The sequence below is a fragment of the Cydia fagiglandana genome, chromosome 3, assembly GCF_963556715.1.
Source record: "Cydia fagiglandana chromosome 3, ilCydFagi1.1, whole genome shotgun sequence".
In the NCBI taxonomy this organism is placed as follows: domain Eukaryota; kingdom Metazoa; phylum Arthropoda; class Insecta; order Lepidoptera; family Tortricidae; genus Cydia; species Cydia fagiglandana.
Window position 1 is genome coordinate 4,533,123 of NC_085934.1, and position 15,361 is coordinate 4,548,483.

At 38.1% G+C, this 15,361-nt stretch overlaps 1 protein-coding gene across 2 annotated transcripts in view; it reads left to right on the forward strand.

Annotated features, from left to right (window-relative positions):
* Positions 1-9,937: 9,937 nt before the first annotated feature.
* LOC134679894 (protein scarlet-like) overlaps positions 9,938-15,361 on the forward strand; it is a 32,670-nt gene continuing 27,246 nt past the window's right edge. Inside the window, exons 1-4 of one of the 2 annotated variants that reach the window (XM_063538821.1) lie at positions 9,938-10,161; positions 12,809-12,857; positions 13,420-13,603; positions 14,289-14,441. In XM_063538821.1, coding sequence (XP_063394891.1) covers positions 9,951-10,161; positions 12,809-12,857; positions 13,420-13,603; positions 14,289-14,441 — 597 coding nt within the window. In that variant the 5' untranslated portion in view covers positions 9,938-9,950. Of the gene's footprint in view, positions 10,162-12,808; positions 12,858-13,419; positions 13,604-13,959; positions 14,092-14,288; positions 14,442-15,361 lie in introns of those variants that run through there. The other variant, XM_063538822.1, reaches the window with a different exon arrangement.

The window sequence follows — 15,361 nt, forward strand, 5'->3', positions numbered from 1 at the left end:
ACGAAATAATTGAAAATAATTATTTTCAATGGGGCAATGGACGACACCGATTTGATATAAACACAATACTAATTTAATAAGTTTTATAAAAAAGGTGGTTGACTAAAATTAAATTTCCGTTCGAACTGGCAGCTTTTCTGGCGGGAATATTAACGATGTTTGAAAAACTTAGGTATAATTTTGTACATTGGATATTCAATATTTTAGCTAGCTTCCTTAATTTTTCAGTTAATGATTTTAATCTTAATTGAGTTATAATAGTTAATTAGTTAGTAGGTACTATTGTTACAAAATCAAATTAATTAATTAGTGGTTTATAATAAAAGTTACAACCGATGGACTACTTGTTCGTGTAGGTAGGTAATGATTCTTATGCTAGGTAGGTACTTAATAATCATCTCTACCAAGCACATTATTTCCTATTGGAACTAAAGAACCTCATACCTATGTGTATTGAAAAAAACACTTATAATTCTTATAAAATAAGCAAGTAAAATAAATAAGGTAGGATTATACAAAATTCTCGGGTTATCTCCACCTCCACATTTTTAGTCTAAGCGGGTGCCGATCTTAAGTACAAGTTTTCATACAAATAACATTAATATAAGTAACTCTGGCAAGCCAACTTTGTCAATAGAAAAAAGCGCGAGATTCAATATGTCTAATGAGAATATCTGGAAGATTGTCTTTTCGAGTCTATATTTTTTAGCCGCATTGCAGTTCTACTAATAAATTGGTTTGCCAGACAGTTTGATACAGCGCCGAATTACACTAATTTCAATATTTGCTGATGCACAAAGGCTTTGTTTAAATATATCGTGTCAGACTCAGATAACGGTATCTATGTCCACGTCCACGTGCTACTATTTACTAACATTGTTGCGGACGCGTGATGGAAGAACTAAAACGTCCAAATATCAAAAAATACATGGTGGTAATTAAAGTAAAATTAAAAAGTTATTTAGCTTGCATAATTAGGTACAGCCCGCAGCAGAAGTAGGCATTTAGGTAGTTCTGTTCTTATGTACAATCAGGTGGAAAGATAGAGTGGACCCCTTTTGTGCAGTGCAACGAAGTTTGTAATAATTTCCGTAAGTAGGGTTACCAGATGACAGGAATTTTCCTAACGTGTCAGGAATTTTGGCCTTTTGTCAGGAATGGGGACGGAACACGACAATGTCAGGATTTTTTTTTCAAATTGATAGACTTTTTTATAAAGTACCTTTTTATTTACTTAAATTAATACAAATAATAAATTTGATAAAACTTAATAAAACGCGGCTATCAGTTTTAAGACCAAAACTTCCGTGAGACACAGACATATTAACGGTACCTCGGTACGGAGTGAAACATGTCGAGCGTTTTTCGACTTAAAATACGTGAGTGACCCGTTCTTAAGATATTTAATACGCGGCTATCAGCTCAATGCTCGGGTGGCCATCGCTAACGGCTAGACCCCCCCCTAGACCTAGAAAAATATGAACGTCAGGAAAAATATTCGGAAATCAGGAATTTTGTCAGGAAATTCTAAATTTGTATCTGGTAACCCTATCCGTAAGTATCATTTCTTACCTTGTCACAGTGATATACACACGGACATAGTGATATGAAAGTCACACAGTAGGGATCTCATACCATTGTCACTGGTACAATTCCACCAAGACCACACAAGAGTGACAAGGTACGTTTATGGTACTGAAATTAAGTTCCTTGACCGCACTATGGTAGACTCGAATTACCATAGATTATAGGAAAGAAGATATAAGAATGGTCAAGCGTGAGTCGATCTCAAAGGAAATAACTGTTCCAAATTTTAGGTGTCTACGTCAAACGGTCTCTGAGAAAAACGCATTTAACTGATTTGCAAGACCGAAGTGATCCCATAAGTGTTCCGTGAACAAAGTTTTGTACGGAACACTAATAAAAACCAATTCCAAGCCCAGCTTAAAGCCTACATTCGTAACTTGACCAGATATTTTTGAGCGATCATCTGCAACCTGAGCGGCTACCGCGAAAACTGAAATTCGCAAATGGCGCGGATCTTTCTCTTTTACTCCAATGAAGGCGTAATTAGAGTGACAGAGAAAAATCCCCGCAATTGACGATTTTCAGTATTGGTGGTAGCCCTACTGCAAATAATTTACGATACTCAGACAGTCAGTAGTAAGTAGTAAGTAATTACAATTACAATGAAGCTTAAATTGCACAAGTTCAAACACAGTAGTTGCAAGTTAAAATAGAGTTAACTAAGTAATTGTATCTATCAAACTCCACCCATCAGTCGCTCGCGGCCCGGCCTTATAGACGCACGTCAAAGCCCGAATTAAAAAAAAACTTTAAAAACATTTTGCTATTCGATGTTGTGAGTGTGTGGTGTTTGCATAGTGTGAATAAATTGGATATTTATTTAATCTGTTGGTAAGTCTTCTTTTAGTTAACTATTAGCAACAGGCTTCGGTACGGTTGTTTTGATAATGTGACTGTTTAACGATATATGTATTTAGATTTATAACTTTTTACCCGAATGATGAAAGGGAGATTAATGTTTTTCAAGTGTATTTTACACGTGCTTAATTTCTTGGGCACGCCCCGTAGGCTAAACTGATTATAGTTCGTTTTTTTTAGCATTAGAAAGAACTCCACAGAAGCAAGCGTGCAGTTTCTATCAGGCTCGTTATTTGTTAATAATTATTGAATTATCTAATTTAGCATGGTCAATACATATAATATACTTCAAATTATTACTGCTAGAAGTGCCAGATTTGAAACCTCAAGCTTACTTCTGCGAAGTTCTTTCTAATGCTAAAAAAAACGGACTATAATTTTGACGTGAGAGTTAATATATCGCCTCAGTAAGTACCTATAGGCAATTAGGAATAAATTGCGCTTTCTAATGTTTGTAAAATTTTGATACGGGTTTATGAAAAATATGACAAAATACGGAGTGCAAATATATTGATGTATTTTTCTTTAAGACTCTCAAAAGACTACCTAAGCTATATCTGCCTATTTGCTACCCTTAATTCTTGCAACTTATTTTCGGCGTCGTTAAGGATGACTCACATTAGACCGGGCCGTGTCCGGGCCGGAGCTTCCGGAGCTTACTTTACTATGACATGACAGGCGATCACGTGATGCTTTCCATAGAAAACGATGCGCCGGAAGCTCCGATCCGGACACGGCCCGGTCTAACGTGAGTCATCCTTTATGCGGCGAGTCTTGTATCTAAAAATACTTTAATATACTTACCTATCTTTTTTCATTAATTAAGGTACCTAATTATCTCGACTTTCACTTTATTACTTTATCAGTTTAACTTAATTGAATTCCTCGTTTGCGAACACACACAGGATGTTACAACGACAAAGTTATAGTACTTTACGTAATACTCGTAAATCTAACGATTTGGCTAATGTCATTAGTTCAGGTTCAGAGTTAAGATAAGATAAGATAAGATAAAAAATAGTTTATTCAAGTAGGCATATTACAATGCGCTTATGAACGTCAAATAAACCTTTACCGTCTCCAACCGTACACCTCTGCCCCGAGAAGATTTAAATCCCCCCTCAATTGGAGGAGGGTATCCCAATATGGGACCGGCAACAAACTCGGCGGGACACATCTTTTCAAAACATTATTACATCTTATAATTAACCTGCATTACGAGTAATTAAGAAAAATACGTTATGTTCTTTATGCCTACATACCTATATGATACCTAATTACTGACCGACTTAATTAGGTAAGTACCTTGTGAAGATTTGTTCTCAAGCACCTAGAGCTTATTTACAACTTTTGAACCTTCATGAAAAAGAGCCTACTCCCACCTTAAATGCCGGTAACGCACTTGCAACCCCTCTGGTGTTATTGGATGTCCATATTGTCCATGGGCGACGGTAATTGCTGACTATCAGGCAATTCATCTACTCCTTTACCTTCTATATCATCATATCAAAAAGTCTTAGAAATCTTTACTGACGAACCTGTAAGGTAAACGTACTGGGTGCTCGACGCGGTCCCAGTCCCAGTACATGTCATCTAGAAACTTAAGTCATTGTCAATAGAGGTGACAGCAAGGTGTCATCTATTGGGCATTAGCATGTCGAGCTCTAGTACGTTTACTTTACCTACTCGTAAGCTATATTTTTAACTCAAAATTTCTTTCAGTGTGTTACTTTTGACACTGACAGATCATATCCATAACAAAGCCAGATCGAATTCATTAACTTGTTGTTAAAATCAGAATACGCCCCCTTGACAATTTATCCAACATACATAAAATACGCTTATTTATGCCGCTTTCTTGTTTCTTGACTTATCTAAGGTATTTATGATAATTTATGATGTGTTGTAAAATAGTTCCGTTAAATGATCAGTGCCGGCATTTTTACAAGCTTTTATTTAAAAGTGCGTTTAACTTGCCCTGCTATAGTTCGTTTTTTCTGCAACAATCTTGATCTGTCTTTTAATTGAAAAACACATTTTGAAAATAACTTACGGCAAATATGTAACAATTATTGAATCTAATACGATCATTTATATTCTTCTGCTTTCATAAGTAATCGTTTTTGATTTTTAAAAAGCGTTTTCAATTAAAAGACATGTTAAGATCGCTTAACTTCTTGCAAGTTCTTTCTAATGCTAAAAAAAATGAATTATAGTATGTTAGTTAGTGTGGGTCAAGTCTTGAAAACTAAATTGCCGAGCCACTTGCCGATTTCCGATTGAGCTGAAATTTTGCGTAAATTGTAGGTACCTACAATCGGATGACAATGCAATATTTGGATGACATGGAGCTGATCTGATGATGGAGGCAGGTGGCCACGGGAACTCTGTGATAAAACAACGCAAATTAATTGTATTTGCGGTCGTTAGAATTGTCGTGACTTGCCTTAGTTGCCTTAGTTGCCGGTGGAAATAAAAGTACAGTCAGCGATAAAAGCTTGCAAAATGAGTTTTTTGGCCAAAAAATAAATATATTTAAATCATCTCAGACAGGTCAATGGCCGGTCATGTAAAAAAAAATACAGGATATACTAAAAATGTCAGCAATGTTCATGGCACGGCTGCATGCTACCCTGAGCTAAATGGAGGTACATATCTCAAAAACAAATGATCTTGAAAATTGAACTTTCTGACAAAGAATTTAAGGTAGGTACATGTTTGCACTAAATTTTCATTTGAGATACTGCTATATAGTTTAGCAGGGCAGCATGGATCTAGTCGATACAGTAACCTGATCGCAGTAACCGTAGCACGCTGGTGGGGAAAGCGGCCGCGTCGCCGCAAACAGTTACTGCTTCAAGATTATATGAGTAAGTATACTGTAGTTAAAATACTTTAATTTCTAGGGAAATAGAAATTTTAGTGTGAACAAAATAGGTACTAAAATATATAATCATATAAATGTATTAAACAGGATCAATTAAGGGGTGACTCACGATTGACCGCCGGCCGGGTCCGAGCCGAGTGTCGATGATATATCTTTTTCTATGACGGCTGATCGATGATCACGTGCTGCTTTCCATAGAAAACGAGGCGCCGGAAGCTGTGTCCCGGACCCGGCCCGGTCTAGCGTGAGTTAACCTTAATACCCGCCAAAATGGTTGCCACGTCAGCACGTGTCACGTTAGCGGGTTGCCGTGGCGGTGCGCTGATTTTCGGGACAACCAGAGCGGCTACCGCGAAAACCGAAATTCGCAAATTGCGGGGATCTTTCTCTTTTACTCCAATGAAGGCGTAATTAGAGTGACAGAGAATAATCCCCGCAATTTGCGAACTTCGATTTTCGCGGTTAGCCCAGTCACTTTAGTGGTACACTCTAAAAAAAATTTGGTTGGCCCTATCAATATTTTGATAGTCGTAATCAAGCATCTTGATTCCATACGAGCCTAACAAGGACTTCGACATTTCAAATAAGGTAATTCTGATTGATCTTACTATTGCTATGTAACTGAGCCAACTAAGATCTTGTTCAATATATACATGAAAAAGAATTATGGTAACTAATTGACCCTAGTAAGATCAACTAAGCTTGATATTTATTGAATCAACCTACGTTACATAATTATGTCAACAAGTTAATAATAGATGCAAGGTATACAATTGTTAGGATTAATCAATACCTACTTTATTAGTTCAATCACAGATACACTTATTGTTTTAAGTAATCAGCTGTCATTGATTTATATAAGATCGTAATTGTTGTAATTAACTTAACGTCAACTAAGAAGAAACTGCTCTTAGTTGGTCTTCATTTTTTAGAGTGTAGCTTTAGTGAAATAACTCGTAAATATGTGGCCCTTAATTAACGTGACCCAATAACAAGCAAATAAAAGAAATCTTACCGACAGACATTCAGATGACTCACCATTAGTTATACCTAATCAGTACATAATATAAATAAGAGCTAACTTCTATGAAATTCTGACGTTTAACCCGTGGAGCGCCTCAGTATTATCGTAGTATGGAACTCCTATACTAACTACTATCACACGTGTGACAGTAGGTCGCTCCATGGGTTAAATAACTCGGGTACTACCATCTGTATTTGTTGATTGTCAATAAAAAAATTGATATTGTAAAAGCAACCTTCAACATTCAACAGGTAATTGTTTTCTTTACATTGAGAATGGATTATGAAAACAACTATTGTTTGCGGAACGGACCTCAATTATGGTCAATTGATATCACTTTGATATATGATAGGCTATCAGGCCGCAGGATGTGACACCTTAAGAGCATTGCTACACAATAAGCTGGCCAGTGTCAACGACTTTAACATGCTGTTACGGAGGGTTATGTCATGTCAGTGGGGAGACACTCCTGACTTCGGTCGAACTCGGCTCCGTTCGGCTCAGCATTGCTCCGAGCAATTATTAGGGTTGGCACCAATTGACTTCCTTGTGCGTGCACGACCACAGATAAGATAATCACACAAATTTTGACAACCCTAAATACCCGAAAGGGATACTGCCATATATTAGAAAGGGATAGCATGATTCGACCCTGAATCGCTGTCAAAGTTCGGGTTTGTAGGAAGTGTCCTTTCTGTACGGTAGTACTATTATTTCTTCTGTGATCATATCAAACTTTTCGTAATCGTGACCTAATCGGCTGTTTTTAACCCCCGGCGCAAAAAAGAGGTGTGTTATATGTTTGTCGCCAATATTTGTCTGAGGTGTGTCTGTATGTACCATCGTAGCTCACAAACGGATGGACCGAGTTCGATCGTTATATTATGTCGGTACTTGGTTTGAGGGTTGGTAAAAACGTGATCCTAGTAGGTACTAAGACTTCACTGTCCGTTTGTCTATCTGTCCGTCTGTCTGTATGTCTCATGGATCGTGATAATTAGACAGTTGAAATTTTCACAGATGATGTATTTCTGTTGCCGCTATAACAACAACTGGTACTAAAAATAAAATATAGCGTAAGTGGGGCTCTCATACAACAAACGTGTTTTTTGCCGTTTTTTGCGTAATGGCACGGAATCCTTCGTGCGCGAGTCCGACTCGCATTTTCCCGGTTTTATTGTACCTACACTACCTACGAGTAATGTTGACTTGTAAAATACCAAAATACGGAATGCGCTGATAATTGGACGTAGGCGCCGTATTTGACAAATCGATACTCGTTAAAATTCTAATTAGACTTTGATACTGACACTCAGGGCAAATAATTACTGCATTAAATTTGCGTGATTTCCTAATTACGTTATCTTCGTTTAGAAAAAAAAAACCAACAAGTGCGTGTCGGACCACCGAGAGTTTTTTTAGTACCTATTTGTTTTTATAACAGCAAATGGGTATAGTATAGCTATCACGGTTCATGAGATACAGCTTGGTGACAGACAGACAGACGGACAGACAGACGGACGGACAGACGGACAGTGGAATCTTAGTACTTAATAGGGTCCCGTTTTTACCCTTTAGGTACGAAACCCTAATAATTAATTCAAGGTTAATTACATATTCCCTTGTATTTCTTCATTAGTTAACCACAACAGTATCACAATTATCGTCTAGATGTCCTTTGCGGTCGCAGCGAGACAAATCGGTCAATGCGCAAGTATTGGGTCAGCCTAACCTTCGTAATCAAATAGATCGATTTGCCGAAGGTCGTCAGTGCTGCCAAATGCTTATTGTTTGCGGATGATCTAAAACTTTTTTTAGACATTAAAGGTGCTTCTGACTGTGGACGGTTGCAGGATGATATCAATGCAGTCGTAGCATGGAGTGAAGAGAATCACCTTCTTTTTAACACCACTAAATGTAAAGTCATCACATTCTCTAGGGCAAAGCACCCTATCATTGAACCGTATCGCCTGAACAGTGCTGAGCTAGAAAGAGTTTTCGATATACGAGATCTTGGGCTTATTATGGATACCCAACTCGACTTCCGAAAACACATAACTGTGACTTGTAAAACTGCGTGCAAAACTTTAGGGTTCATCATTAGAACAGCTGCCCAATTTACAAGTCTTAGGCCAGCGTTGGCGCTCTATTTTGCCTATGTTCGGAGTCGGTTGGAGTATGGAGCTATCGTGTGGGATCCGCATGAGACAAAGTATACGCTCGTGCTTGAAAGAGTGCAGCGCAAATTTGCCAGGTTTGCCTATAAAAAGATGTTTGGCTACTATCCCTTTCTCTACCCTTCCCGCTTTGTCTTGGGCATGGTCGGCCTGGACTCTCTGGAACTCAGACGCAAAAAGCTCCTCATAGCGCATTTCCACTCTTTGTTCTGGGGTAGGGTCGACAATCCTAGTGTCCTGGGCCGCGTGGGGCTTGCTGTTCCGTTACCCAGCTTCTGTCCAATGGAAGGGGATTCGGTTTCGGGTGGCGCACGTCCTGCACGAAGGCGTAGGCGCCTACTGGCAGGCCCTGTGACGCGGACTGTACGTGCGGCGAGCGCGCCCTCCGCTCGGGCCATCGCACTTATAAATAATCTGCTGATGCAGGTCCCGGATGCCGACATCTTTACTGACCAGTTAGGTATTTTCCTAGAAGCTGTCATACCTGTTCTCGACTCTGTGTAAATGAATTGTTATTATTATTTTTATTGACTTATTTTTATTTGTTTATGTTTTATTGACTTATTGATAGTGACATTTATTTATTCTGTGATTTCTGTGTAATTAATTGGTATATTCTGTGACTTAATTTATTTTGTGACTTATTTTTTATTGTATGCTTAATTTATTTTGTGACTTGATTTTTAATTTTTATTGTATGCACAACTTTTAAATTTTAAGTTTTTCTTTGTACTATACCGTGTAAGCGTTTTGGTGAAATACTGTCAGCTTATATGTGGGAAATAAATGAAATGAAATGAAATGAAATAGCCTAACATTGAACACGATACTCTAATATCAGATCGTGATCATGAGTTACGTTACAATTTGATATTATATGGTCCTAGGCAGATATTTTGTGTCTAGAATAAGCTAAAGGTGGCCACTGACGAGCCTTCCAACAGTCCAAATAGCGTGGCTGCAATCCAAAATCGGTCCGTGAATGTAAAAAACGTACAATGTTTAATATTAGGATGCCGTCCATTTGGATGAATCCATTATAACGGCATCTATTTGGAAGGCTCGTCAGAGTCCCAAAGGAAATCTAATGTTGAAGAGTTGATTAATGGCATTATTTTATTAAGACAGAAAGAAAATAGGGTCTCTAATAGGAAAAATTAATTCATAAAATTACATATTGGGAATTTACTTGATTTGATTCGTATTGGTCTTACGATGGGTATAAAGCCTATAAGGGTTGAACTTAAAAAAAGTTATTTGTAGAGCTGTAAAACATTTAAAGAATACATGTTATTATCCGTCTTCCGCTTGCGGCGAAACAGGAGCGTTATGAAAATCATAACGTATTAAATTTTTAGGCTTAATTTGCACATTTTTACACCAATTTATGTTACAGATACAAATGCAATAACACACAATGACGGATCCGGGTCTGAAGCTGCCCACGCGCAACGTGCTCACTGGCGCCATCGTCAACTGGGAGGACGACGAGGAACTATCTACTCTTAGCGACAACCCTGGCAACCTCACATTAGCATGGAAGGATCTCTCTGTTTATAGGACGAAGAAACATCAGACCAGCATCTGGTCGTCTCCGATATATGAAGAAGTCAAGGTGTTACATGGAGGTACGTTATGTGAAATCAGAAAGTTTATTCAATTGTTTCCTTTATTCTGGCTCGCAATGAAGTATCAGGGAGGCGATTTTTGAGTTGTGATCGCTCGATTTCGTCACTCGAAAATGGGAGAAATACGAGTAGAAATTAATAATTGCCCACTCGTTTTAAATTTTATTAGTAGAATTTAAATGCTTAGTAGTGGCAAGTAGTGGAGATATTATAGTACCTAATGAAGGAACTACACGAAATCGAGCGCTCGAATCGATCGTAAATTGTTTCCAGTTTTATGTAGGTACGGTTGTGATGGGGCAGCTTTCTTTAACTTAACTTAATTTTGTGATAAAAAGCATTTGTCGTCCCTAAATGATAATTCGGGCAACCTGACACTACTTATACTTACTTAACGGTAAGGAATTTTCAGTTCGAGCAATTCCTTATGGCAATGCTCTTCTGACACTAAGCCACCGTTGCAAATAGGTAATCCAAATGGATGGACAAATCCGCTTACGTTTTGCGGGCATAGCTGACATTTATTTAATGCATTTAATTCTACTGTTATAGTATTATATTTAATGTATTTTTGAGTGCTTTAAGTGTTGTACTTACTTTATCGTTGAAATCCCGGTAAGATCATTTACTTTTATGTGTTTATCACGAAGTTTCCAAGTTATGAATGTTTTCTATGAATTTAAATATGTATTAATATTTAATCTATTTATGTATGTATTTTAGCCGCCTATTTAGTACCAGTAGAACAACATTTGCTTAGTTTGAGGCTCGGTTGATCTGTATAAAATTGTCCTCGAATATTGATGTTTGTTTTATAAGTTATACTGCTCTTTGAATTATTACTATTAAACACTTCATTAATTAAGCCAGTAGCAACCTCGTTATATGCTAAAAGGCAAGTTGCACAACCGTACAGTTTTAGTGGAAAAATAACCGGACCAGTTTACTAACGACGAGTTTCCGAGAAGAAGCTATTTGGACGAAATGCTTCCATAAGCTGAGCCATTTAGCATAATGGGCCCGATTCGGATTTTGAAATAGACATGTATTAGATATCTTTAAGACATCATCAAGATACGATAACGATATGTTTAAGATCTAACCTGTCAAATTTGACATTTGCGCGATTCTGGAGATACTCTTGAACGATTTCCACAGGATATGACTTAGAGATCCAATTCACATCTAATAGATATCTTACTCTATCTAACGTAAAAGTGATATTGGTTGCCTGAATTGCGCTGCAAAAGAGAACTAGTTGATATCTAAATTATAACGTATCTAAAATGGATCTAGTACGTGTCGTCTCTTGTGAATATCTTGAAGTTCGAATACGGCAGAATGCTTGGATTAAGTTACGAGTAAAACTAGTTTGTGCCCGCGATTTTGATAATAGAAGACATTAAACTAAAAGTATATAACTTTGAATCCCTAATGGGATTGGCAACTATCAACGGTTTGCATAGATGGCGCCATCATAGCTTGCCCCTTTTTAGGGTTCCGTACCCAAAGGGTAAAACGGGACCCCCCTATTACTAAGACCTCGCTGTCCGTCCGTCCGTCCGTCTGTCACCAGGCTGTATCTCACGAACCGTGATAGCTAGACAGTTGAAATTTTCACAGTTGGTGTATTTCTGTTGCCGCTATAACAACAAATACTAAAAACAGAATAAAATAAAGATTTAAATGGGGCTCCCATACAACAAACGTGATTTTTGACCAAAGTTAAGCAACGTCGGGAGTGGTCAGTACTTGGATGGGTGACCGTTTTTTTTTTGCTTTTTTTTGTTTTTTTTTTGCATTATGGTACGGAACCCTTCGTGCGCGAGTCCGACTCGCACTTGTCCGGTTTTTCTATGAGATTTGGCTTAAAGGGCTGTCATCCAGGGCATAAAGATCCATTAAAAAAAGATTTTTATTATTACATAAAAACGTTGTTGTAAAGTTTACTGTAAAAATATGGGCGTAGCCAACTTATTCCAAAATATGTCCCATACTTAGTTCTTAAGTCGCTGACATAAGAGCTATGGGACATATTTTTGAGATGATTTGTGCACCCATATTTTTACATTTGACTGTACGTACTGAAACGTTTATCAAAATGTTTTATTTGATATTTGTAATGTGTATGCCCATTATTGTATTTAAGTGTTTGGTAGACTGGTAGAGTTAGACCAAGATAAGTCTGCAACGATTTTGATAGCACACGCAGTGCAAGTGTTATTTTAATCGTCATACTTCTATGAAATTATTGACGTATAAAATAACTAACGCTTGCACTGCGTATTGTGCGTATGCTATCAAAAAAGTTGCGGACTTTTCTTTGTCTAACTCTAGTTTGTACATTCTTGTAGGTATTTTGTGCAATAAAGATTAAAATAATTAAATACATTCTAAAGGTGGCCACTGACGAGCCTTCCAACAGTCCAAATAGCGCTGGCTTGGCTGCAATCCAAAATCGGTCCGTGAATGTCAAAAACGTACAATGTTTAATATTAGGATGCCGTCCATTTGGATGAATCCATTGTAACGGCATCCATTTGGAAGGCTCGTCAGTGACCTGCTTAACACAGACCCTGCCTTCTGAAATGGAAATAGGTAGGTACTTACACGACGCAACCGTTAAGCCTTTATATTTCTTTTGCAGTTAGCGGCGTGCTGTCTTCCGGAAACTTAGTAGCTTTAATGGGCTCCAGGTAAGTCTATTATCACTATTATCAGTATAATGCACCTACCATCAGTATAATGTACTTTTAACCTGCTTTTAACTGACCATTGGTATACCATCCATCCGTCGATTGTAATTGGTTCAACGGGCCCTAAGAATGGCTGTTGGTCAATTTAATTAGAGTTAGGCCAAGAAAAGTCTGCAGCGATTTTGATAGCCCACGCAGTGCAAAAGTCAAGCTTCTATGAAATTATGACGTATATAATACTTGCACTGCGTGGGCTGTCAAAATCGCTGCAGGCTTTTCTTGGTCTATCTCTAGGTACCTATACTTTTAAACAGACGTCACATATATAGGTCATATTTCTATTTTTTTAGGCCACGACTGTAAATTCAACCCTTTAGCGATATCCTCGTCTTATATTATTAAGCCCGATTTAGACGATGCGAGAACTTTCATGCGAGTTTCATACCATTGCGGGTTTTGATCGGTCGGTTGAATTGGACGTAATCCCCAGTCCGCAATGTAACTAAAATCGCATGCGAGTTCGCGCGCCGTCTAAATTAGCCCTTTATTTATTGTTTTATAGTGGAGCCGGCAAAACCACACTTCTAGCGGCGATAAGTCGTCGTGACAAGAGTGCGATGACAGGATACCTGATGCTGAACGGAAGACTGGCGGGAGCTGATCTAATAGCCAAGATATCTGGCTTCGTGCCTCAGGAGGACTTGGCTATTGACGACCTTACTGTCACTGAACATATGGAATTCATGGTAAGAATAATATTTTTATATTGGAAGCCGATTAAGAGTGCCATGACAGGATACCTGATGCTGAACGGAAGATTGGCGGGGGCTGATCTAATAGCCAAGATATCTGGCTTCGTGCCTCAGGAGGACTTGGCTATTGACGACCTTACTGTCACTGAACGTATGGAATTCATGGTAAGAATAATATTTTTATATTGGAAGCCGATTAAGAGTGCCATGACAGGATACCTGATGCTGAAGGGAAGACTGGCGGGAGCTGATCTAATAACCAAGACTTGGCTATTGACGACCTTACTGTCACTGAACACATGGAATTCATGGTAAGAATAATATTTTTATACTGGAAGTCAATAAAAAGTGCCATGACAGGATACTTGATGCTGAACGGAAGACTGGCGGGAGCTGATCTAATAGCCAAGATATCTGGCTTCGTGCCTCAGGAAGACTTGACTATTGACGACCTTACTGTCACTGAACATATGGAATTCATGGTAAGAATAATATTTTTTTATAATGGAAATCGATAAAAAGTGCCATGACAGGATACCTGAACGATTCATAGGTAATTCAGGCCAGTACCTAAGTAACGCGTTAAGACTTTTCGTTTCTCTTTTAATCAATAACCCTTTTGTTGAATTAACATTTTGGTACCGATTAAATTATTTTTAATATTTTCTTTCTTACACAGGCTCGACTCATGATGGACAAGCGTTCATCATCAGCAGTGAGAACTAGAAGAATCCACCAGCTACTTGATGAGTTGGGGGTCGTCAACTGCAACAGGACCAAGCTGAAGGCACTCTCAGGAGGAGAGAGGAAGCGAGTCGCCTTGGCTGTCCAGGTAATATCAGTTAATCCTTTTCCAGGCCGCACCAATCTACAAGGTTTTCCCATAAAATCCAAATATATTCCAATTTATCCAGCTTTGATGATTCATTTGAAGGCAAGTCACATTTCCCGAAAGTGCAATCTAATTTGAACCTTAAAACGGAATGTTAAAGTTGAAATTCTTTTGGCGCGTATGCGTGCCTAATATGTGGTCGATATATCGTACAATGTCTGGAAAAGGGAATCGCTATACTATGTAGTACGCTTAGGGTCACTTGCACCATTCAATAACCCGGAGGGTTAACCGGTTGAACCTGGATTTATAATGGTTACCTACATTTTGATACTGGGTTAACGGTTTAACCGGTTAACCCCAGGTTAGTAGGATGGCGCAAGTGGCGTTTAAGCCTGTAAGATGGAAAGAAGGGATTCCTACTAATAAAATTTTGAAGTCATAACGAACTATTGTATAATATTAGCGAATATAGCGAAAATAAAATCGATTAATTTCATATTAAGTATTTATTTCATTAAACAAAGTACTCATGATCTATAATATGGTACTTAATAGTTAATTAGTTAGGTACAACATTAAGTACGAAGTTGAACCTGAGATGATCGTTGCAATGATTTCCAAAAAAAGTTTCTTTGATTTCTGACGGATTTCATGTTTCGTTTAGATTATAATATGAAGTACATTCAAGGTCAAGGTCAACATATATCTCCTGGTTTTATGGTATTTAAAAAAAACCTCTCTCTCTCTCTCTCTCTGTTCCTCACATGGTGATTGGGCAGCTTTCCTGCTTCACCTTCTCCACTTCGCCCTGTCCACGACATCGTACTCGGCTTGCACTCACTCATGTCCTTTAGCACTACATCCTTCCATCTTGTTCTGGAACAGCCTGATGATGGTATTTCAAAAAACCAAACATA